Here is a 26212-nt window from a genome sequence, read left to right on the forward strand (position 1 = left end):
ACCTGTACTTCTTAACACTTACAACTTTTAAAAGAGGTAACCGATGGAGATTTAAAATCTGCACTGAACTCTCAACGTAAAATTGTTGACTGATGTGCTGCCTGACTTGTTTTGGAAGCAGTGTGACTCTTTGCAATGTATTATAGGGCTGGAGAAATACTGAATCATTAAAAACTTTAGCTAATGCAGCCATTCTGAGTACACATTTAGTCACGGAGTGTAAAGTGTCACTGTGTAATCATTCATACATTTCTACATAAGTTGCTATAATTTCTTTACCTTTACAGACGTGAGCATCATGTTCCTTACCCACTTTGATTTGCCATGAGCTGCTGTGAGTGAAATTCACATACAGTGGTGTGAAAAACGATTTGCCCCCTTCCTGATTTCTTATTCTTTTGCATGTTTGTCACACAAAATGTTTCTGATCATCAAACACATTTAACCATTAGTCAAATATAACACAAGTAAACACAAAATGCAGTTTTTAAATGATGGTTTTTATTATTTAGGAGAAAAAATCCAAACCTACATGGCCCTGTGTGAAAAAGTAATTGCCCCCTGAACCTAATAACTGGTTGGGCCACCCTTAGCAGCAATAACTGCAATCAAGCGTTTGTGATAACTTGCAATGAGTCTTTTACAGCGCTCTGGAGGAATTTTGGCCCACTCATCTTTGCAGAATTGTTGTAATTCAGCTTTATTTGAGGGTTTTCTAGCATGAACCACCTTTTTAAGGTCATGCCATAGCATCTCAATTGGATTCAGGTCAGGACTTTGACTAGGCCACTCCAAAGTCTTCATTTTGTTTTTCTTCAGCCATTCAGAGGTGGATTTGCTGGTGTGTTTTGGGTCATTGTCCTGTTGCAGCACCCAAGATCGCTTCAGCTTGAGTTGACGAACACCTTCAGAAATGGCTTTATAACCTTTACCAGACTGATAGATCTCAATTACTTCTGTTCTCATTTGTTCCTGAATTTCTTTGGATCTTGGCATGATGTCTAGCTTTTGAGGTGCTTTTGGTCTACTTCTCTGTGTCAGGCAGCTCCTATTTAAGTGATTTCTTGATTGAAACAGGTGTGGCAGTAATCAGGCCTGGGGGTGGCTACAAAAATTGAACTCAGGTGTGATACACCACAGTTAGGTTATTTTTTAACAAGGGGGCAATTACTTTTTCACACAGGGCCATGTAGGTTTGGATTTTTTTTTCTCCCTAAATAATAAAAACTATCATTTAAAAACTGCATTTTGTGTTATATTTGACTAATGGTTAAATGTGTTTGATGATCAGAAACATTTTGTGTGACAAACATGCAAAAGAATAAGAAATCAGGAAGGGGGCAAATAGTTTTTCACACCACTGTACAAATAGTGAGGAACGACGCTGAAAGTACACATAGCACCAAGAGTCGGGAAACATTTTAAAATTACTGTATTCAATTACCGATCTTTCACATGTACCTTGGCTAGTATATATTACATAAAATATGCTGATCTTGATGAGAAAGAAAATGTAAAAATTAGAAAACAACAATCTGCCAGTCTGACTTTTTTAAACTATACACAAAGTTTACATGATGCTGACAACAGTATAAAACGTACAAACTATGCAAATATAACATTTCAGCTATGTTAAACAGTACATTAAATTAATGTTATAAGAAATTCTCCTTTCTACAATTCTGAAGGCAGGTTGATAAGACGTACTGTTGCCTTACCAAGTTGATATTAACTGCTACACTCCCTTTTCTTGATCCCCAGTCTGCTATTTCTTAACACACAGTATTTTGTTCAAAGAAGTACACAACTCTTCAGTCACAAAAGATTTATTTTGGTGTTGGACATGAACAATTTAACAACAAAAGCCACATTTTTATTAAACAAGTCCTCCTCTACCACCAAAACGATACTACATTCGTTTCTTGACTTGGCTACATTTAAGCAGACATTTCACAACTGTAATATTCCATTGATATTTCCGGCTCAGACAGATCCGATTTCATTATTCTATTTACACACCATTTTCTAACCTTACTCCTTCTGCTGCTTTGGCTTCAGGCCTGTGTGGACGCGCTGGTGGGATTTCAAGTGTACGGACTGTGTGAAGCCTCTGCCACATTCTTCACAGTGATACGGAGTCTCTCCCGTGTGAATTCGCTGATGTTTCTTTAAGGTCCCAGACTGACTGAAGCTCTTGCTGCATACATTGCAGGAATAAGGAGTTTCACCTGTATGTACCCTCTTGTGCGTTTTGAGGCCTCCTAAATAACTGAAACTCTTTCCACACTCTGTGCAGTGATACGGAGTTTCTCCGGTGTGAGTCCTCTGGTGTATTTTATACGTGTCAGCTCTTTTGAACCTCTTCCCACAAACCGTGCAATGATAGGGGGTCTCACCGGTGTGGATACGCTGGTGTTTTCGAAGATGTACAGATTGATTGAAGCGCTTTCCACACACTGTGCAGTGGTATGGTGTTTCACCAGTGTGAATCCGCTGATGTTTTGTAAGATCCCCAGACTGCATGAAGCTCTTGTCACACTCTGTGCAGTGGTATGGGGTCTCCCCTGTATGGATACGCTCATGCTTCTTTAGGTCCCCAGACTGGCTAAAACTTTTTTTGCAAATGCTACACTGATGGGCAGGTTCACCAGAGTGAATTCTCTGGTGCTCCTTCAAATACCAAAACTGGCTGAAGCTTTTTCCACACTCATTACACATGTGTGGCGCAGTCTGTTTCATGTGAATTTTTTGGTGCTTTTTTAAGCTGCTGGAATGACTGAAGTTTCCTCCACACTGCCCACACTTGTATGGAGATACGCCATTATGAGCCTGTTGGTGAATAGTTAGCATTTCCAGTTTGGTAAAACTCTTACCACACTCAGTACACACATAGGAGATCTCATCTAACTCCTTTTTCTCCTCCTTTATATAAACAAGTGTGTATTCTGAAAGATTTTCTGTCTCTTCATCAGAGCAGTGTTCAAGTAGCTCTTCTTTTATTAGGATAGAGGCCATCTTCTGTCAAAAATAAAGATGATGTAATTTTGTTAGTAACTGTGATGATTCTTACTTTTAGTGAAAGACCTGATCCACAGTACATTACAACATACATTTCCTGAATTCTATGTTTTAATGCTTCTATGTGAGAATCACATACTTAATACTGAACTTCAACTTTAATAAAGATACCCACTCACATTATCCAACCCACTGAAAAAAAATTTAAGTTGTGGGGCTTAGAAGTTGTGTTGGCAGCACCCAATGCAGAATGGGGTAGCAATCTTCACAAAGTCCAATCTTGCACAACACCACTCTTTCATTGGACTAATTAAATTAAGGTTTTAGTGAATGAAAGACATAATATTTAACTTAATCCTTAACTACTCATGCTGATGTATTTTGTACACCAATCTCAGTTATTTTTGCCCTACGTCCTTTTACTTGAACGTACCAGCAGCATCCGCCATCTGTCCTCAGCTTGATTCACTACACAAGTACAGTGTTGTAATGGTTTCCCTCCAGTGTCACAAGTTCCATATGGTGCATTTGGTACACCGTGTATGTATAGTTTGTTGCATGCATTTTCCTTTGTAGAGAGATTTTTAATAAAATGGATCAGTCCCTTGATGACGATAGAATGAGGGTAATACTACTGGAAGAAAATTCATCTGAAGAAGTAGGAAGCGATGGAGATGATATTGAAGAGAGGGTCGACAATGAAAACGATCATAATACAGATTCAGAAACTGAAATTTGCCAAGACAATATGCATGCTGGCACAAATGTGGACTCTGGAAGCTCTGAAGTATATGATTTGCAAAGATAAGGTAACTAAGCGGTGCAAAATTCTTTGTGTCAGCAACTTTGCCAAAACTTTCATGCAAAATATTATGAAGACTTTTCCTGGTCCAATCAACAATGCCAGGCTCGTAAAAGACAAAGTACAAGCTTTTCAAATGCTAATTTCTGATGAAATGATTGAGGAGATCGTTCAGTACACCAACATCAATATTGCAAGTGTACAGTCAAAGTATCAAAGAAAGAGATGTGAGAAACGTTACAAAAACTGAAATCATGCCAATTCTTGGCCTTTTTGATTTTTATCAGGGATGAAAAGGGCTAGCTGCACCAATTTTCTTGAACTGTGTGGGGCACAGAAGTGGAATAGAAATTTTTGAGCACGCGTGACCTATAATCATTTTCTCTTCCTGTTGTCAGCGATACAGTTTGATGACAAAAGCACAAGAAATCAGAGGAAAGAAACAGATAAGCTGGCTGCCATCTGGTTTATTCTTGATGAATATGTAAAAAAAATTGCAAGTCCACTACTGCCTTAGTGAGATCGTCACAATCAATGAAATGATGGTGCCTTCTCGAGGGCGTTGCGGCTTTACACAGTACATGCCAAACAATCCGGCAAAGTATGGTATCATAATCATTGCTCTTTGTGACGCCTAATCATTTTTTTACTAGAAACTAGAAGTGTACTGCAGTAAACAACCAAACAGACCATACAATTTCTCCAGTGGTCCTTCTGGCCAATTGAAAGGCACCTGCTGTAACCTAACCACAGTTAAATAATGTCACTGTTGAAAAATGCTTCTTGGCCAAATACAGGGGATGCCAAAATGAAGTACCACACTTCTCAAGGTCATAGCGTGAGGTAGAGGCAGCCGAGTAGGTTGGGGTGGGGGTCCTTTGATAGGCAATCCTTTGTAGTTTTCAGTCAGCAACATGCCTTCGTCCAGTGCGCACCATACTTTCGCTGTCGAAGCGTTCTTCAAAAACAAGGAATCCATCATCACTACGCGACAAGCCTTCCAAACGCACTTCAGTATTCCTCCTAACGGTGACGTCCCAAATCGGAAAACAATTCTTCAGTGGGTGGCTAAATGTAGACAGACAGGTACAACATTGAACAGAAAATCTCCAGACCGTCCTCGGACTGTACGAACAGCTGAAAACATCCAAGCTGTAAGGGCATCAATTTTGCAGTCTCCTGGACGTTCAGCACACACGTCTTTGAGGAGGATTTTGCATGAGAACCTTAATTTCCGTCCATAAAAAATGATGGTAGTGCAGGAACTCACAGAGAGACTGGGAGAGCCATAGAGAGTTGTGCGCAAACATTCTGCAAACTGTTCATCGGAATGCCATTGTTATGTGCAGCAACGAGGCACATTTCCATTTGAATGGTGTAAATAAGCAAAACTTTCACTATTGGGACGAAACCAACCCTTGTGAACTTCATCAGAGACGCACAGGGGGGCGTATTACAGTTTGGTGCGCCATTGCACAATTTGGCATTGTAGGCCCTTACTTTTTGGAGAAAGAGAGCGCAACAGTCACCGTCACCTCAGAACATTACATTGAGATGCTAGAGAACTTTTTGCCACCCCAACTGGAAGAAACAGATGTGGTGGATGCCTGGTTTCAACAGGATGGAACAACAGCTCATATGGCACAGAGATCCATGCAAGTTTTGCAGGAAATGTTTCCGGGTAAGCCTATCTCCTTGTGTGTCGATGTCGGGTGGCCTTCATGTTCACCTGATCTCACTCCCTGCGATTTCTTCTTGTGGGGCTATCTCACATCGACCTCAAAACCGTAAAGCCCTCAAGGACGATGTTCGCCACAAAACTGCCGCTATTCCTCTTCAAATGGCCAAATGAATCTTGCGAGTATTCAGAAATCATCTTGAAGAGTATATCGCTAATGATGGGCACCACCTTGAAGACATCATTTTTAAAACACAGTGAAACAAATCTATTTTGAATACCCTTTTTTGTTGTAATGAAATGTATTTTTTATCTTGTAGCGTTTTTATAGAATAAAAGTTTGAAATGTGGCACTTCTTTTTGGCTCACACTGTATAAAACACAACAATAAAAGAACAATTCTGATCCTCCTCCAGTTTGAAGTTTGAAAACGGTGTCACCTGTGTGGAAGAGCTAAAAACAGAGCGACAATGAGATGTTCTTCATGCTATTACCTCGTCTGCAAAGAACATACAACAACTGAAGTGAAATGTGATACATGTGCAAATCCTGCAGTGGATGAAAGTGTGACTGCTGACGAATGAGCACTGGAGAAGTGGATCAGGTTTATTTTCAGATAGTCCTAGACTGTGTCATACTATTCTGTAATTTGGTATTAAAGTACATTAAAAACATGTACAATTTAATATTTTTGCAGAATTTTTATTACAACCTCACAGCGTGAATATAAATAGCCATTTTAACACTGGTGCATAAAGTACACCGCACAAGTACTTTAGAGAGATGGTGTGAGTAGTTAAGTGTTCGTCATTCTTCAGCTTATTATTGTAATACTTACTTGGAAGGTGACAGTTACATGTACATATAAAACATAGTACCAAGTATATATTAGGGGACAGAGGAAGACTCTGCTATTGACCTTTTTCCTCAGTAGATAAAATACAACAAAATAAAAAAAAATATGGAATTAATCCAGTTCAGGGTGGCGGAGGACAGGAGCCTATTCTGACTAGGAACTAACCCTAGAAAGGTCCATCAAGGAACCCAAGCAGATATGAAAGAACATGCAAACTTCACACAAAAAAGGTGCAAAGATTGAAACACGAACTTGAATGTCATACCTTCCAGTAAGATTTTGGCACATACAGCAGCTGTCAAGGGTGGCGCAATGGTTAGTGCTGCTGCTGCTGCCGCCGCACAGCTTGTAAGACCCAGTTACTATTCCTAGGCCAGTCATTTTCTTTTTGGAATTTGCATGTTTTTACAATGTCCAGGTGGTTTTTCTTCTGGGTACTCCGATTTCCTCCCACATTCCAAAAACACGTTCTAACTTATCCAACATCCAAAAGCAGGCCTAGTATAAGTGTGTAACCCGCAAGATACTGCTGTACTTTTGGCAAGTCACAATCCTGTCCTGGGAAAAAAACATGCATGTGCACCGGTATCACACAGCACCCTGTGTTAAAAAACAAACTCACTCAAGTACATCACAGTTTTACACTGTAACAGAAGATTGTAGTGAGAAATTTCTACATTTAATGTACGTGTGTCTTCTTTTAGTATTAACAGTGAAGTAGATGTTGTACGTGTGTGTACTATGCTCTTTTACTGAATGAGTTTGTGTTTGGATGCGTGTTCAGCAATCCAAGTCATGTGATGTTTTCCATTTTCAGGACTCAGTTTAGAGCCAAGTATATATTCTACTCACACATTCAGCATTCACTTCTGTACGAGATCCATCACGTTTATTTGCATTTTCAGTTTAAGTAGCTAACTTTAGTCGTCTAAATACATTTAACCTACAGCATGTCCATCTATGCCTTTTCTATACACCATTGATTTTTTTTTTGTATTCATCTTCCCTGTATAGAAGTTTAGGATCACAGAGTGGTTAGCGTGGTAACCTCATGGATCCAGAGTTCGCAGTTTAAGGCCTATGTGGAGTCTGCATGGTGGTTTCTTTACGTATGTCTATTAGTTTCATTGCGTAAGAGGACCCTGCAAATGGGTGTTGTCCTATCTAATGCAGCCAGTATAGGCTCGGGATGTGGTCACCAACAATCTTGAGTTGGATTAAGTGGGTTTGAAAATGTACTGTTACACGTTTGTACAAAATTTACCCTTAAAAAGTTTCCACCTGTGCCCTTGTTCTTGTTGAACTCATTTTAAAGTAACAATCTCGATCCACTGGACTAATTCCCATCATAATTTTAAACACTTTACGCATATCATCTTTAAGTCAGCTTTTGCTTAAACCGGTAAAGCTCAGCCCTTTTTCCTCATAATTCATCCCCTGTAGCCCTGGATTCAGCCTAGTCGCTCTTCTCTGGACCTTTTCTAGCACTGCTATGTCCTTTTTGTACCCTGGAGACCAAAACTGCAGACAGTACTCAAGATGAGGCCTCACCAGTGCATTATAAAGGCTGAGCAGAACCTCCTGTGACTTGTACTCCACACGTCAGGGCGCTACATGACCTAACATTTTTGAACCTTCTTAATGGCTTCTGAACACTGTCTGGTAGTTGATAGCGACTAGTCCACTACGACTCTTAAGTCTTTCTCATAAGGTGTACTTTTAATTTTCAGACATCTTATTGTGTACTGAAATCAAACATTTTTACTTGCTACATGTATACTTTACATTTACGTACATTAAATTTCATATGCCACAAATCTGACAAAGTCCCTCTGCAATAACTCAATGAGTTCTAGATTATCTGCCAATCCACCAAGCTTCACTAGTTTATCATTAATGTCATTTTAGAATAAGCATGCCAACCAAGCCTGTGCTTGACTTTCTTATTATATTATCTGCTCTGTTATATTTTCAAAGTTAAGATTTTTTTTGTCTCTCTCTCTTAGGCTGGGTTGGGGAAGTGAAAAATCTTGTTTTGCTTTTTTTCTATTTTATTTGTTTTCTATGCATTGACTTTGAAGTAAATGGCTGTCACTGTAACATAATTTGTTTGATTAAGTAGTATACCATTTTGTTGCTCAATGTTTTGAAAACAACATTAAAATTTATGAAGAAAAAAAGACACTATTTGAGAAGGACAAATGGTGTGCAGTAGTGACTTCAAACTAAGGCCACATGAATGACATTTACAAACACATGCAGGCTCACCGATATCTCATTCTAAGAAGTGAAACATTACCTCTTATACCAGGGGCACCTGTTCCACAGCAGTTGGGCCCAAATAGTCGAGGGTTCTTTTTACATTGGCAAATGTTCTAGTAGTTTCTTTTGGGGTAACCTGTAGCAGTAAAACATAGCATCACTTTTGTAAGCTGTTAGGAGTATTTTTAGTTTATGTACAGGACACTTCAGAAATGAACATGTTGAGAAAACAATGCTTCAAAGGCAGGGCTGCGGAGTCGCTACACAAAACCTTGGACTCGGACTCCCCCATTGATAATTAGACGGATATACTTACTATGTTGACTGAAAGCACACAGCATACGAGGCATTTCATCACTGCCAATATGAATCATCAGGCTACTTTTTAGCACCCTAACTTTGCTAGAGTTTGGATTTAAAGGCTCTTTTAAATTATTTATTTAAGAAGTTAAAATAATTGAAAAGCATAAGACAAAACTTCAAAAATAAAGAAACTACATTTTTATAAAAGGCTGGATGAAAACATTAGTCTTGAGAAAATATATATGAAATCAAATACCTATTACAATTTTCATTTAGTTGGAGTCTGTACATTTTTATTGACTCCAACTCCACAATTCTGACTCCAGAGCCCTGCTTAAAAGAAAGTAAAACCTGTATTTCTTTATCCACAAACTATACAGTGGGATGCAAAAGTTTGGGCAACCTTGTTAATAGTCATTATTTTCCTGTATAAATCGTTGGTTGTTATGATAAAAAATGTCAGTTAAATATATCATATAGGAGACACACACAGTGACATTTGAGAAGTGAAATGAAGTTTATTGGATTTACAGAAAGTGTGCCACAATTGTTCAAACAAAATCAGGCAGGTGCATACATTTGGGCACCGTTGTCATTTTATTGATTCCACAACTTTTAGAACTAATTATTGGAACTCCAATTGGCTTGGTAAGCTCAGTGACCCCTGACCTACATACACAGGTGAATCCTATAATGAGAAGAGTATTTAAGGGGGTCAATTGTAAGTTTCCCTCCTCCTTTAATTTTCTTTGAAGAGTAGCAACATGGGGGTCACAAAACAACTCTCAAATGACCTGAAGACAAAGATTGTTCACCATCATGGTTTAGGGAAGGATACAGAAAGCTGTCCCAGAGATTTAAGCTGTCTGTTTCCACAGTTAGGAACATATTGAGGAAATGGAAGACCACAGGCTCAGTTCAAGTTAAGGCTCGAAGTGGCAGACCAAGAAGATTTCGGATAGACAGAAGCGACGAATGGTGAGAACAGTCAGAGTCAACCCACAGACCAGCACCAAAGACCTACAACATCATCTTGCAGCAGATGGAGTCACTGTGCATCGTTCAACCATTCGGCGCACTTTACACAAGGAGATGCTGTATGCGAGAGTGATGCAGAGGAAGCCTTTTCTCCGCCCACAGAACAAACAGAGCCGCTCGAGGTCTGCTCAAGCACATTTGGACAAGCCAGCTTCATTTTGGAATAAGGTGCTGTGGACTGATGAAACTAAAATTGAGTTATTTGGGTATAACAAGGGCGTTATGCATGGAGGAAAAAGAACACAGCATTCCAAGAAAAACACCTGCTACCTACAGTAAAATATGGTGGTGGTTCCATCATGCTGTGGGGCTGTGTGGCCAGTGCAGGGACTGGGAATCTTGTCAAAGTTGAGGGACGCATGGATTCCACTCAGTATCAGCAGATTCTGGAGACCAATGTCCAGGAATCAGTGACAAAGCTGAAGCTGCCGGGCTGGATCTTTCAACAAGACAACGACCGAAACACTGCTCAAAATCCACTAAGGCATTCATGCAGAGGAACAAGTACAACGTTCTGGAATGGCCATCTCAGTCCCCAGACCTGATATAATTGAAAATCTGTGGTGTGAGTTAAAGAGAGCTGTCCATGCTCGGAAGCCATCAAACCTGAATGAACTAGAGATGTTTTGTAAAGAGGAATGGTCCAAAATACCTTCAACCACAATCCAGACTCTCATTGGAACCTACAGGAAGCGTTTAGAGGCTGTAATTTCTGCAAAAGGCGGATCTACTAAATATTGATTTCATTTCTTTTTTGTGGTGCCCAAATTTATGCACCTGCCTGATTTTGTTTGAACAATTATTGCACACTTTCTGTAAATCCAATAAACTTCATTTCACTTCTCAAATATCACTGTGTGCGTCTCCTATATGATATATTTAACTGACATTTTATATCGTAACATCCAACGATTTATACAGGAAAATAATGACTATTAACAAGGTTGCCCAAACTTTTGCATCCCACTGTAAATTGGCAATGAAACCACATTTGGATTACTGTAGATAAGTCTTAGCTTCACAACACAAAAAGAAGAAAAACGTATATAAAGAGTAGACCAATGCTTCCTTGTGCACAGATTGGAAAATCAATCCAAACCTTTAGAAATATCAAAGTAGAGGTGATTCAAAACAAGGACAGCAGGCACCTGCGGCTCAGTATGTTACTGTAACTAAGGTCAATCCACCCACCTACACTCGCTTCTACTGTTAACTTACTGGTGACCAAACAAGTACGTGACTTTAGAAGTCTGCCTGTTCACCCATTGTTGTTTTGGGGGTGGAGGCAAAAATAGTGCAAGAATAAAAATAACTTGGAAACTAACTTAGATACCAATTTTAACTGGAATGCAAATTCAAAATAAATAGCCTATAAATGCAATTCTCCTCCATAAACTCAAACTATTTCAAGCAGACAAAGAGCTCATGTTTTCCTTTTATCGCAGTTTGATCCAGTCTGTGATCACTTTCAGTTTCATTGCCTGGTCTGAGAAACCAAAATTGAACAAAAGCTCCAGCCGATTACTAAGCATGCAGCTAAATGTATTGTGGCTGATTTAGATGACTTGGCAAGTGTGTGTCAGAGGACAATGCTAAAGAAATGGAAATCATCTCAACTGATGACAGACATCCATTACATGTAGAACTTTACTTCAGTAAATCAGGACAGATGGTCACTTTGAAAATGCCACACAAATCGCTCCAGATATTCATTTCTTCCTAGAACCATACAACTATTTAATACGGAATATCAGAGAAAATAGTAGCAGTCTGATACTGTATGCATCCTGTAACCATTTCTCTGTAAATATGCACAATCAAACTGCCTTATCTTAGCCTGTCTTGTCTCTGTTTTGTTTCATTTCTTTCGGTCTTGTTATCAGATGCAACCAAGAAGGCAAACTTTACGTTTCGTAGTGTAAACATAACTAAATAAAGCAACCTTCAATCTTGGTGCACAACAGAAACCAAAGCTTGACAGTTTGCTACTTGGAGCTAACAAAGGTTTTAACTTAAATAAATGCAATTAACAGATTTCCTTAAATAATGATAGCATGCAGCCCACTGCTACTTGATCAAAACGTCCTCAAGACAGCAGATCTCTGGTCAGCTGGATGAAATCACAGCCTGCGGTGCGCATCCATGCGTTACGTTCGCCTTAAATTCTAAGTTTGCCAAAATTTCATTTTTTGTATTAGATGGTCGGCTTGCCGTGTCATTTTTTTTGTCCCAGATCTTTTCGCAGAATGTATATACCCAGTTAACTTTGGAAATTCGGCGCCTCTCCAACAGCACGGAGTGGAGGGCAGGAATGAATCCCGGACGGGGCTCTAAATGCAATGCCGCCGACATTTGGCTTTTATACATCTCCTATACAGATTAGTGACTCTCGGTTTTTAAACAGACCTTCGCCATGAAATAATACTATTAGAACCAGGAGGCCCCATCAATATCACACACAAACTGCGGTACTGAGACCCCCCCACCCGCTCATATTGCCCACCTGTACTTGTGGCTCGGGCGCTCTTTTTTCTCAGCAATTATCCAGTTTGTATTATTAGGTAAGTTTCGCTGCACTTGCAAATATTAGCTTGAAAAGGATATAAATAAAGAGAAGCACATTCCATCAACTGCTTCCAAGCATCCCATCTTCTTGCTGTCGGATTCGCTGACTTTCCTTCTCTCGTCGTTAGCGACCAGCGGAGCTTACGTGCGCCCCCTGCTGTACGGAGGACGTCATGAAACAAGCCGACGCTGACGATGAAGGCAGCCCGATACAATTGTCAGCAAGCGCGACCACTCTTGTCGAAGGAAGAGTTTTACTGCACTTCGCTGCTTTTTAGTTGAAGTATTAAAATCAATTTAACATCAAAGCAGCAGGCACAGCGGTAACAAAAACGATCAAGAAGAAAGGAACGGTTATTAGGCAGCGCAACTTTATCATTAATAACAAGATTGTGTGGAATATTTTAGGCCTAGAAATTAGCAATAACTGCATGCATCTTATATAGAAAAGGCACAACAAATTCAAATTAAGATAAAATAAAAATCTGCCCAATTTGAAATTTGAAGCAGACAGTGTCTTTAGTTCAGTTGCCGCGTTAGATAGATAGATAGATAGACACATACAGTACAGGGTGGTCCAGATCTAATTATGCAGATCCGGATCGTCTGGATGACGTTGATGTATGCGGGGACAATTCCAGTTCGGCGCAAAGACGATTCTTCATGTCGTCAGTTCGTACACTTCTCGATGGTCCGGGATTTTTCAGGTGATTTTTCTTTGTAATAAACTTGTTATAGCGTTATAAAAAATTGCATAATTAGATCTGGACCACCCTATACATACATACATACAGGAGGAAATTTGACTTTTTACAGAAGGCCCTTAAAGTAATAAATACATAAATCTAAACATCCACACTATAGTCTGAATACACACCAGAATGACTAACAAGGAAGAACATTAAAAAGAAAACTTCTATCACCTACAGACACCAGTGAACAACAACAACATTTATTTATATAGCACATTTTCATACAAACAGTAGCTCAAAGTGCTTTACATAATAAAGAATAGAAAAATAAAAGACACAATAAGAAAACAAAATAAGTCAACAATAATTAACAGAGAATAAGAGTAAGGTCCGATGGCCAGGGTGGACAGAAAAAACAAACAAAAAAAAAAACTCCAGACGGCTGGAGAAAAAAATAAAATATGCAGGGATTCCAGACCATGAGACCACCCAGTCCCCTCTGGGCATTCTACCTAACATAAATGAAACAGTCCTCTTTGGATTTAGGATTCTCACGGAAGGGCTTGATGATGATGATGGTCACGTAGACCTCTGGCTTTTAGTCCATCAATGTTGGAGTATCATGATGCTTTGAGTAGGTGGAGGTGGCACAGGCCGCCACCATAAAGAAACCAGAAAAAGAAACAGAAGAGAGAGTAGGGGTCAGTACGGATTTTAGAGCCACCATGAATAGTTATTATGAAGAATTGAACATACAGATTATCAGGATTAAGTTAAAGTGAAGTGAAGTGAAGACCTAGCTGAAGATCTGTGATAGTTTGAACTCACAAGTCCTCCTGTATGGAAGTGAGGTGTGGGACTCAATAACATACCCGGACTACAGATGTGTGTGAGCAGTCCCCTGGAGACCCTACATGTCCTACAGCTGCACAGGAGCACCACCAACAATGGCTGGAGGGATGAACACAATCCAAAAGAGACCACTAAAATACTAGCACCACCTGCGAAACAGCATCCCAGACTCCCACTGCTTCTTTCCACAATAGAGTTAGGAGTCAAATATGAAACGGTATGCAACTGCCTCCATGTTACACTCCCTCAGAACACTGAGTCACGTTAATGTCATGGAAAATACTGCACACATCAGTATTAGCAAAGCTGCAGATGAAAACAAAACACAATACATCAACCAATGGTGACAGGAAAATAAACTACATAGAATGCTACTGGAACCTGAAGCGGGACTACACCTTGGCACCATACCTCATCACAATAAAAGACTCCAAGGACTGGCAGATACTGAGCCAGTACAGGCTGAGCGGCCACAGCCTGACGGTACAAAAGTGGCCATCAACATCAAACACAGAGAACAAGGATAGAGAGACAGTGCCAGCGGTGCGACTTAGGAGAGGTGGAAGATGAACAGGACTTCCTACTGCAGTCAGTGCCCAAATTACAGATTAGTTCAGAGACTCCAGCTTCACCAGATTGTTAGAAGTGATCCCAGAGTTCCCAGCAATGGACAACGGAAGAAAACGACTATTCATCTGGAAGAGGATGCCTAGATAGCAGAGAAGGCAGCCTGCTGGGGACTGAGAGAAGAATATAAAGTGGGTCCAAAACAGCACAAATGCTCCATGCATGGCTAGTTTTTCTTTTTTATTTACCATATTATTATTTCCTTGTACAATCTTCATTACTCCTCAGTATCTTTTATTCCCTTATCTTTATATCTTATTCTTGTTAGAAATGTAATTGTTTCTGTTTTGGCAAAAAAATGTTTATATTTGTCATGTTAATAAAAAATACTTTGATTTGAATGACACAGACAGGTGTGTAAGGTATTTGGTGACACTAATGTGTGATTGTGAGTGTGCTCTACAGTGGACAGGGGTCAGTCCAGGCCTCTGGAACTAAAACTTTAACTAAGCTGTGAACTTCAAATTTGAAATTTGCAGTGGGTAGCGCTGCTGCCTCGCAGTTAGGAGACCCAGGTTGCTTCCCGGGTCCTCCCTGCGTGGAGTTTGCATGTTCTCCCCGTGTCTGTGTGGGTTTCCTCCCACAGTCCAAAGACATGCAGGTTAGGTGCATTGGCGATCCTAAATTGTCCCTAGTGTGTGGGCTGGCACCCTGCCCGGGGTTTGTTTCCTGCCTTGTGTTGGCAGGGATTGGCTCCAGCAGACCCCCGTGATCCTGTCTTAGGATATAGTGGGTTGGATAATGACTGACTGAATATTTGTAGGTTAATGTTTATTATTTAACAATGTAACTATTATAAATTGCAGCTTTACGTACCTTTTTTGTGAGTTCTTCGAAGCATTTTGGGGACTTTTTATTCCCCAGAATCTGAATATATTATTACTTATTGGTGGCTTGGTTATAGTTCTATAAATTTATGTGGGCCATTTTCATGTCATTTGTGCCCCCATCATTAAGAAGCTTCCTGCATTGTTAGGGGTGTGTCCATGGAGGTTGTGACCTTTGTCAACGATGCTAAAAGTTTAAAAGGCCATCCAAAAAGTTCACTTCTAATCTGAGTGTGGATTCAAAACATTACCTCTCTCTGAGCCTTTAAATCTTCAATTTATTTTTTGATTCACTGGCTTTTCACTTGTGCTTCCTTTTTCAGACTCGATTTCTGCCTCACATTTTGTGTATATTTGCCATATTCCTGTATTCTCTTAGCTAATTTTCCCACTTTTGACTTTAAATTTTATGGCACGGTGGCGCAGTGGTAGCACTGCTGCCTTGCAGTTAGGAGACCCGGGTTTGCTTCCTGGGTCCTCCCTGTGTGGAGTTTGCATGTTCTCCCCGTATCTGCGTGGGTTTCCTCCCACAGTCCAAAGACATGCAGGTTAGGTGCATTGGTGATCCTAAATTGTCCCGGGTGTATGTGTGCCCTACAGTGCCTGGGGTTTGTTTCCTGCCTTGTGCCCTGTGTTGGCTGGGATTGGCTCCAGCAGAGCCCCGTGACCCTGTCATTAGGATATAGCAAGTTAGATAATGGCTCTATCTATCTAGAAATAATTTAGTTATTCTCCATTGTGCATAGCAGGATGGCATCTTCTAATTACTGGCAGATGACTTAGGGAAGACAAGAGTACTGAAACAGAGGCTCTCTATGGTGCCTCCTCAGAGAGGTCCACTAGAAGAAGGCCCAGTGGCAGAGCCCAGATGGCTGGAGAGATGATATCACTTGAGAACGTTTTGGAGTTACATAGGAATACCTCAATATGTTGCTAACAGTCTGCCCAGTGTAGCAAATGAGTGAGGGATCTCTCTTTCATGGCCCACCCAGGTACACCAAATAAATGTTGGAAATGGTGCATGGATGTGATAAAATGACTTGATTGATTAACATTAATCAATTAGTTCATTAATGATCAGCTTTGCCTTCAGCAACTCCAGTAATTAATTAATGAGAAGTCAAGCAAGATGACACCTGCTACTACAGTAATTAATTGAATAATCTGGAAAGAGAGAAGTTGGGAACACGTGCTGATTACAGCGTGTTTCTGCACCCACCATACAACAAATCCCCAGATTGGGACTTGAGTGCAGTGGGTGACACCTCAGCACCTTTTTTTTATGGTGGCCAGAGTGCCAATCCTGCCACCAACCCCCTAAGTTTTCCCTGTAAGTTGAAAGACCTGCTTGGAGGGCTGGATGCAGAATAATGTCATACCCAGGATGAAGCAATTGCAGGTTGAGGGATTTGCTCAAGGACCCAACAAAGTAGTCACTTCTAGTGTTTACAGGATTTGAAACTCGCAACCTTCCAGATCGTGCAGATCTTTTACCTCAGAGCCGCCACTCCAACTGGAAAGGCTTCCATTTTATTTTCCTTACCTTTCTCCAGCAGGAGATTCAATTCCTTAGATCAGGGGTGTCGAAGTCCAGTCCTGGAGGGCCGCAGTGGCTGCAGGTTTTCATTCTAATCACCTTCTTAATTAGTGACCAGTTTTTGATGCTAATTAACTTCTTTAGCCTTAGCTTTAATTAGCTTTTCTCAGGCCCCTTAGTTGTTTTTTCCTTAATTAGCAGCCGGACAGTAATGAGACATAAAACAAGCAGGACATGACCAGCTCACCTGTACCCATCAAACAAAATCTGAAAATAAAGATGAAGGTCTCAGTAAGGTTGATCCCTCAGGTTACCAAAACATTTTAGGAGTTCTTAGAAAAAAACAGGTTTGGAAATGTCTGCTGTGGCAAAAAGAGAGCAGCAACAAGCCATGGAGTTGAATAACGGGTTTAATTAACAACAAGAATCAGCTTCTCATTAAGGAACTGGTTGGAGTTTGAAGCCCCAATTTAGCTGGTCATCTCTTGGCTCGTTTCATGTCTCATTTCTGTTTGGCTGTCATTTAATGAAGAAAAGAATCAATTCAGAAGACTTAATCCTTAAAAACAGGGCTACTAAAATAGAGGGAAAAGAAGTTAATTAGCAGTGAAAACTGGACACTGATTAGGAAAAGGGTGAGAAAGAAAACCTGCACCCACTGCGGCCCTCCAGGCTTGGAGTTTGACACTTGTGCCTTAGACTTCCACCAAGGTAACAGAAGCACACTTGTTTCAAGAAGCAGATTAAAAACAGTTTATCGATAAACACAAGGATTATAAAAATATGATAACTGCATATATATATTATATCGATATAGAAGACATGGCACAATACAGAGGAGAAGCCAAACATCTAACACAGAAGTGTCTAGCTGTTTACTGGCTATTTAGAGTTCTGATTTATCTTGCTGCAGGTAAACAGTTTTATCATCCCAAGGCTGTAAGGATGATGTCCGATGTTGTGTGGAGTTTTTTGTTGTTGTTGCTCCAGGTTCAAGTGGAGGACTCTTCTGGTGTTGGAGTGCAATCTTGGTTTTTACGACATGGCCATTTGTCTACAGTGTGTTGTGATGTTGCCTTCCTGAGCTTATCGTTAGGCTCTTTGCCATGTCATCTGCAACATCATAGGGAAAGGTGGCACAAGAGTGTAGTCACTGAGGTTACCTTTTTGAAGCTGTGGCTCCTACCCAGTCTTCTGAGACTGGACTTAGTCATTGGTACAGAGCTTGGCCTGGCAGAGTGGATGTTAGTTGAGGGTGTCCAGCACTAAGGCACTGTGTAGTGTAGTATCCCGGCCAAAGAAAGTTTGTCACCTTTCGACTCCACAGAGAGTGGGTGGCTTGTCATCCTAAGCAGAACAGATCATCAGAGAGACAGAAGAGATATCGGCAGATAGTTCTGAAGGAAGGTGTAACTTCTAGTGATTGGATCAAAGTCCCTTTCTGCTTATAAGTGTCTCATTTTGTCCATCACATCCAGACACGGTTTTCTCTTTGTTCACAAGCCTAAAATTAATGTCCATTTGGGTTCCTTTTTGTCTGAAGGAGTCTCTGCAGAGATGTCGGCTCAACATGGATTTAACACGTCTGTTATCGGATGAAGTAGAGAGCCGACCAAATTGATGGCAGAGCTGCAGTTCAGCCATTCATTTTTGTGTTAACTCACTTTATCCTACACCAGCACAGCATGTTTCCACCATTATCTTTACCATGACCAGAGCGTAGATCATAAACTGAAACATTTTATTTAGAAAAATGTACACACAAATGTAGCACGGGAGATTAGTGTCTATCCAAAAGGGTCACCAGTTCACCCATTGAAAAATCAGTAAAAATTAAGTTTTCATTTCGTTGCCCTCCCTCCATATCCAAACACCCACCCCAAGATGACATTCTAGTAACACCAGTGTCGCACAGTTTATAGGTTTCTGGGGTCATTATTGTCATGTGTACAGAGTACAGTGAAATTCTTACTTGCATGTGCTAAACAAAATGCAACACGGTGCCACTTTCCAATGCCATGATTAGTCTGTGGAGTTACCTTACCTTGAAACTTCTGTCTTCCTTATCTGAAAAAATCACAAAACACTTTTGACATAACCTAGTAGCATAACAGCGTTAACTACGCACATAATACATCATTCATTTAGTCGTCTTTTACTTTTGTAGTATCACGGCGGTACAGCATTTTTTAAAGGAAAGTACCATCAGGTTCTCTGCTCAAGAATGGAGGTCAAAGCTGGCGTCCAAATTTTTTGTCCTCTAGGCCTAGTTATGTAAAATGTGATTTACATAATTTTGACAAATAATTCATAAAGTTCCGAAGTAAAAATTCTAAATTTTGAAAATTGTGGCTTTACTTATCCTACAAGTTGTGTAACAGCTCTCAGGATTCAGTTTTGCTTTGCATGTCCTACTGATAGCTTGCTAAAACAATTTTTACATATTTTGCATCTTCTTCTTCTTCTTCATTTAGCATCTAAGGCCTTGGTCACCCACAACTAAAATACTTCATTGATACTAGATACTGACGTACAGTAAGTGCGACATTTTTTGTTGAAATATGTTTTCATTTTTTCAAAACCTGACAAGAACAATAGCATGTTCACTGCCATATCAATGTGTTCTGTAGTATTGTACACATATGTATGCTTTGCCTGATGGGGTCTCACTGTTGTAACGTGTTGCAGTGTGCTAACCACTCTCCAATGCCATGATCACTGAGTAGAACTGCCTTATCTGGAAACTTCTGTCCTCCTTACCTGAAAAATCTCAGAACACAAATAAAGTCAGTGTGAGAGCTTGTGGGCAGTTTTCACTTAAATTTACTTCTAGTTAAAGATTTCTTGAACTAAATTATTACAAACTCAAGGTGTGTCTGCCATGATCTTTGATCTGTCTCTCAGGCTTCCCATTCCACGCCCATCTAAAGAGTCACTTTGTTTGTTACTTCCTGCTCCCAATTCTAAACTCAGTGTAGCACTGGTAACCTTTCAGATACTGCTGAGTTTCAGTTCTGAGCCACATCCAGTCATTATGTCCAGAGTTGACGTTACCTACAGAACCACCAGGCAATGCTTCCCTCTACTGATCCCACCAGTACTACAACATGTCTGAGCTCTAATCTACCCTTAAAGGCAAGGGTTTCCAGGACAGCTTCTGAGCTGACGGATAGGTCCCATATGCACCAGACTACTGGTGCCACCAACTGGTCTGGAGTACTTTAACAGGCATTCTGTCAGGTCCACATGGATGTTTCATCTGTCTTAGAACACCTTTGCCCAATTGTATCAAATGTCTCTGAGAAGGAAAACTACCCTAACTGACTCAAAAACCTCAGAGTGATGCAAATTTGGGCCTACTCTTAGGTGTTTGAGTAAAAGCATTTAGCAATTTGCCTAATTTAGGAAATGACTCCCATCTTCACCAGGATTTAGGAGAAGTCATGATTTTTTCTGTCTTGCTAGGACTGCCAGAAGATGGCATTCAGACAGAGTTCAGCATCCACATCCTGGGAAAGGGGAAATGTTTTGTGACCACTGGACAACAATGAACTCATAAAAAGATATTGATTTGACAGAGATTAAATAATATTTGTAACATATCTTGTATATTACATGATCGATCCATCTACATGGAGAAGTTATGTGATCTCAGCCAAAATAAAAGTGTTCTCTGGCCACAGGGAAAATGCAGCTTTGCAAAAGTGATGATCTGTGTAAGTCACTACTAACCATTTCCTGAATTTTGCATCATCCTTTGAATGTCTTTACAACGTGTGAGGTTATAAGCAGATTTTTACATTTACCCAAGACTTCACACAAGTTCATATTAAAACAAGGTTTATTCACGCAAGTCGGCATGCACATAAAGATCTTTTGCCCAAGTGTGGACGAGCACGCATATGTGAGCCGCAAGAAAAATCACAGTGTCAACACACATACAAGGTCAGACCCAAAGGTTTTTAGGCAACTGTAATAAAACACAGATAACTTCTTATATGGACATAATTTATTTTTATTCTTCAAAATACATTCCTCCTTGATCAATACACTTGTTTGCATGTTCCTTCAACTTTTTCAGGCCCTCCAGGAAAGCAGTTTTTGAAACGATGTTAAGCTTCCTTGTATTTGCATACTGAATCTCCTCCATTGTTTGAAAATGCCTGTCGTTTGGTGGCCAGACCGTCAACGAAACACCATGTTTCATCACTGGCAATGATATTTTCTCAAAAACGTTCATCTTGTCCCATTAAAAGAAGATCCTGGCAGTAAACAACACATTCTTGTTTCTGCTCTGTGGTCAATACGTGAGGAACAAATCCTGCAGATCTTTCTTTTTCCCAAGACTTTGGTTACAATCTGGTGAACTGTCTCCTTACCAATATTCATCCATCCATCCATTATCCAACCTGCTATATCCTAACTATAGGGTCACGGGGGTCTGCTAGAGCCAACATAGGGTGCAAGGCAGGAAACAAACCCCGGGCAGGGCGCCAGTCCACCGCAGTTACCAATATTCAAATGATCTGCAATCATTTGGAGAGTAGTACGACGGCACATGAAGCATAGTACTACGTAGTTACAGGGGTAATGCACAGTAGTCTTTTACAGCAACTCATCTAAACACTTTTGGGTCACACCTTGTATTACCCTGAAGGCAAGTGGGGCAGGAGGATGGGTGATTGACAGTGAAATGTCACCCAGGTACACTGAGCTTTATACTCCACCAACCCCTGGAATGTTCGTATTATACAGGGTGACACAGAAAAATGGGAACTTTTGAAATGCGTAGTGGCAGCCATGTATAGTTGGCAGCACAGCGGAACAGGGACCTTGAGCTGTAAACAATCTCCCCATTTAGTAATTTAGTAATCAATTGCAAGGCAATCAATGGCAGCTGTGCGAGAATTGTTCGGTAACCGTGTCATCTCAAGATTCGGTGACATTCCCTGGCCCTCAAGATCACCGGATTTGTCCGTTTGTGATTTTTTCTTGTGGGGCTAACCTTAAGAGTTGGGTCTACACGACTCGGCCAAGGACACTGAAGGAATTGAAACAAAGAGTTCAAGACGAAATTCGTGGTATCCCAGCTGAGATGTTGCAGTGATCAATGGGGAACCTCAACAGCAGATTGGAAGAATGCATACGTACAAGAGGACGCCATCTACAGGATGTAATTTTCAGACATTGATAATATGGATTACATAAAAGGCAAGTTGTAGTGGTTTAATTGCTGTCATTAAAATTTTTTGTTGGATTTCTTCTATTTTTTTTGAGTTTTTCAAAAGTTCCCATTTTTCTGTGTCACCCTGTACTTTACAAAACCCAGAAGGCTCAGGAATGCGGGGAAATAGATTCTCCTTGAAGTACAGCTGTGGATCTTTCACTGTTAAATACAGATGTCCGTATCCAGCTTTACTCGCATTCGATTTGTGTCTCTTGATCTTTCCGTTTCAGTGCTCATCACAGTAATATTCCTGATGTTGTTTCCATCAAGTTTCAACAATTATGTGCAGCTTAGCGCAGTATCCTACTTTGTTATGTTTTCCTTCTTTTTCTTCTTCTACTTTGAATATTATTATCTTTGTGATGGAACATTAGCATTAGTCTCGAAAAACTACAAAATGTCATTATGAGTGGCCATTACTGGCAATAGGTGTGTAACAATGAATATCACAAGACATTGCGAAGGTTTGGGGCAGCCACCTGTATAATTGTTCCCGGCTGCAAAACTTCTTAATAATCAGATCCATGTTCACACTATTCAGTCCAAAACAGAACTAACTCAATATTAATAAGATGGAGGCTTTAAAGGCCATTACAGGAAGTGATGTCATCAGGACCGGAACAAGAAGTGATGTCGTTGGCTGCCGGGCGGGATTTCCCTAGAATGGTCTGTAAGAGATTGAGAGGGAGAATTAGTGCACTTTGCCACTCCATGGTCCGGGGTGGAATTACATGTATTCGAGCCCTTTAGTTGCCTCCTAAACACGCGTGTGTGACAGGTGTCATAAAATTGTGACGTCATTCATTCTCAGATGTGGCTTCCTAGTCCTTGCTGGGACTGGGAGAAGGAGTCTTCATAACTACTACTCTGGTGTAGGACATACTCTTAGTGTCCTGCCAAGACAATTCTGTGCAATTCTGGGACGCTAGATAAGTACGGACACAGCCCTCTTCTTTAGCATTGACAACATCTTGTGGATATTAAAATTAGGATACTGTCTGAATTTGATATTTAAATTTCACAATACTTTCAAGAAGAAACAAATATTATGTTGGATTCAAGATTTAGGTTCCTCAAGTAGTAATACACTGCGGTGGGTTGGCACCCTGCCCAGGATTGGTTCCTGCCTTGTGCCCTGTGTTGGCTGGGATTGGCTTCAGCAGACCCCCTGACCCTCGGATTCAGCAGGTTGGAAAATGGATGGATGGAAGTAGTAATACAAGGCTCAGTTCATTTGTTCTAGAGGTGTGCCATTTATCTATATTAGATTTATAAATTGCCAAAAATGTCACCTAATGTCCAGTTTCCACGTAAAGTCTGATTTCCAAGTGTAGCCTAATGCAAGACATTCTGCAAGTGATAGCATCATAAACTCAGAACAGTAATGTCTCCAGCGTGGAACAAGAAATCCAACTACATGATACTTAAGGCTGATAACAATGAGCACAGTGGCTTGTCTGCTTGCTGAAACTGCTGCCTAATGACCGGTGGACTGTACCAACGAAAAGTGAACTCGAGTTGACTGGTGCAACACGTCATCACCAAACTGTGTACAATGTGCTTTAACACTTGAAGTTCAGCACATCTTGAACATGCAGAAGCTACAGGAAGGTCTCCAAGTTATTAAATGTCGGTGTTAGGACTTCATCCACCTACCTTCCTGCCATCTTCTAAGTAAAAGAGCAGTGATGGCCTTTTTCTGCTCACAGATTCCTCTCTGTTGTAGAAGTTTCACAATCACCCACTTTGTGTCAACATTAGGGCTCCTAAAGTAAAATGAAAATATGGCAAAGGGGAACTGTGTCTTCCTTAAAGCGAACATTGCAACACTTCAAGATAGGGAACTCTTTTTTTATCCCTTCCTTAAATCAATGCAAGTTGTTTTCTAAATTTTCAAAAAAATATAACAAAATAATGAAACAGACACTCCCTAAAACATACTTTATAGCCCAACTTAATGTCATAAAAATGAGACATAAACAGATAAAAGTTTGGGGCAGCCACCCGTATAATATGGTATCCCAGCTGCAAAGTAATTTTTTATCAAATAAACAGCACTGATGTTCATACAACTGAGTCCAGAACAAGACTGAGGGAAAAGGGAAAAAGGGCAAGACAGGAAGTGAGGTCATAGGGATCGGGCCCATGTTCTTCAATCATTGGATCACACCCGGACGTGACATCACAGGGGCCGGAGCTGGTAAGGTCTACTTCCATTGGCTCGGTCCCAGAAGTGACGTCAAGAGGGCCAGGTGGAATCTCCTGGGAATGGTCTACAGGAAAGGGAGAAAAAGAGTCGGTGCACTCTGCCACATCCCGGCATGCCTCAGAACTGCCTTCACTCAAGCCCTTTAGCTGCCTCCCATGCGCACGTGTGTGACATTAGAAAAAAAAAACAAAGGAGTCCAGTGATTGACAGGACCACTTTAAAAGGCAGATACAGTAACTCACTCATAAGAAAGTCAAGGAAGAGAGAATTTAAAAAGTGCCATTTTTATTGTGAGTAAAATACAGGGGAGGCAGACAAAATGTAAAGGATAACCTAAGTGAAATGAAACCCCAATGCCATTCTGGACCTCCTCACATGGGTCTCAAACCCTTATTTGGTTATCAGGTGGGTAGATCATCTCCTTCTCTACACAATCCTTTTCCATGCCTCTTTCTCATCCTGTTGGTGTTATGAAATAGGAGTCCCAGGGCATGTTGGCAAGTTCCAAAAAGCACTTCCAAAAATATCCATTTAGAGGGGGATATACCACCAAACCCCGGATAGATAAAAGGGCAAACCAAAATCTTTATAAATAAAAAAGGCATAATTTTCACAAAATGCTCTGTCACAAAGTGAAGCCGCATAAAGCACAACAGCCATAAAGGATTTGCCTGAAACATGAGGCAATCCAAGGTGGACACAGTCACAATACAGAAATCACACAGTGAAGTCACAAACCTGAGCACAAAGAGCACCAATCCTGAGATATTAAAATTCATAAGCACAGAAAAAAAAAAACCACAAGAATGCACCAGAACTCCCTAGCACATTTGAAATGAACTGCCGGGAATGATGGGAGGCCCACCAGATTTAGACAGTTCTTAGGGGTGATTGGCAGGTGGCCCCCACTCCTTGAAGGACCACCCACAAAACACACAGAACACAGCCCAGGCAGCTTACTTACATATACACAAGTAAAAAACAAAGAATCATACAAGCAATTAACAAAAGTAACATTAACATACTGTATATAAAGGAAACTAAAATGAACAAAACGATCCTAAAACATGAATTTGACCCCCAGCTGGTGTTTGGGGGGGCGCGACCCTGGCTGAAACACAACAGCTGGAGAGACTTCACCCCAAACTGGGTGTATGCTTTGGCTCTCTCTTCCAGCTAGCTTGAACCATTGGTTACCTGTGACAATAACCTGGAACTCCGTCTGTTCAGCGGTCTTCATGCCTGTTCCATTATGTCGACAAACTTATGTTGCCCCTTATTAAATGGATGACAGAATAGTGGCATCATCCTCTCTGACTTGCCATTTAATGGACAAAATGCCCCCATTTTTCCATACAAATGGCAATGTGTTGTCACCTGTTGGCTTAGGAGTCCTACAACACTTTTGTTAGCCCAACATATTTACACTTAGACGCCCCCCTCACCCTCTCTTTTTCTGCAAAGGTTCTACTGATCTTCTGCGGTACCACATCTTAGAATGTGCACTGCCCTCTAGTGGTCCATATGTTTCTTCAGTAGCATGACAGGTTGATTTTTCATTGCCTTTGGGGTCTCTCTGTCATGGAACTTTCCCATTTTAGTAGAACCTGTAATCTAGAAAGTCCCCCAGAAGTGAGCTTTTGTCCTGACTCACCTCCTGATTGTAGCTTTAGGGCATCTTGAGAATTGTTGGCCCTTTGTCACTTCTCTGGTTTAAAT

General features: G+C 40.6%; 1 protein-coding gene across 1 annotated transcript; it reads right to left on the bottom strand.

Annotated features, from left to right (window-relative positions):
• Positions 1 to 1416: 1416 nt before the first annotated feature.
• On the bottom strand, positions 1417 to 12668 carry LOC120514889 (zinc finger protein 2 homolog). Its single transcript, XM_039735521.1, has 3 exons — positions 12461 to 12668; positions 8654 to 8752; positions 1417 to 3018 (listed from the first exon to the last, which is right to left on the bottom strand). Exon 3 carries the CDS (start codon positions 3013 to 3015, stop codon positions 2032 to 2034), a length of 984 nt encoding a protein of 327 aa, XP_039591455.1. The 5' UTR covers positions 3016 to 3018; positions 8654 to 8752; positions 12461 to 12668; the 3' UTR covers positions 1417 to 2031.
• Positions 12669 to 26212: the final 13544 nt, after the last annotated feature.

Source organism: Polypterus senegalus, chromosome 14 (genome assembly GCF_016835505.1).
Source record: "Polypterus senegalus isolate Bchr_013 chromosome 14, ASM1683550v1, whole genome shotgun sequence".
In the NCBI taxonomy this organism is placed as follows: domain Eukaryota; kingdom Metazoa; phylum Chordata; class Cladistia; order Polypteriformes; family Polypteridae; genus Polypterus; species Polypterus senegalus.

What these genes read in the sequence shown, in the direction of transcription:
- LOC120514889 (XM_039735521.1), bottom strand. Translation starts at nt 3,015, where the DNA reads ATGGCCTCTATCCTAATAAAAGAAGAGCTACTTGAACACTGCTCTGAT.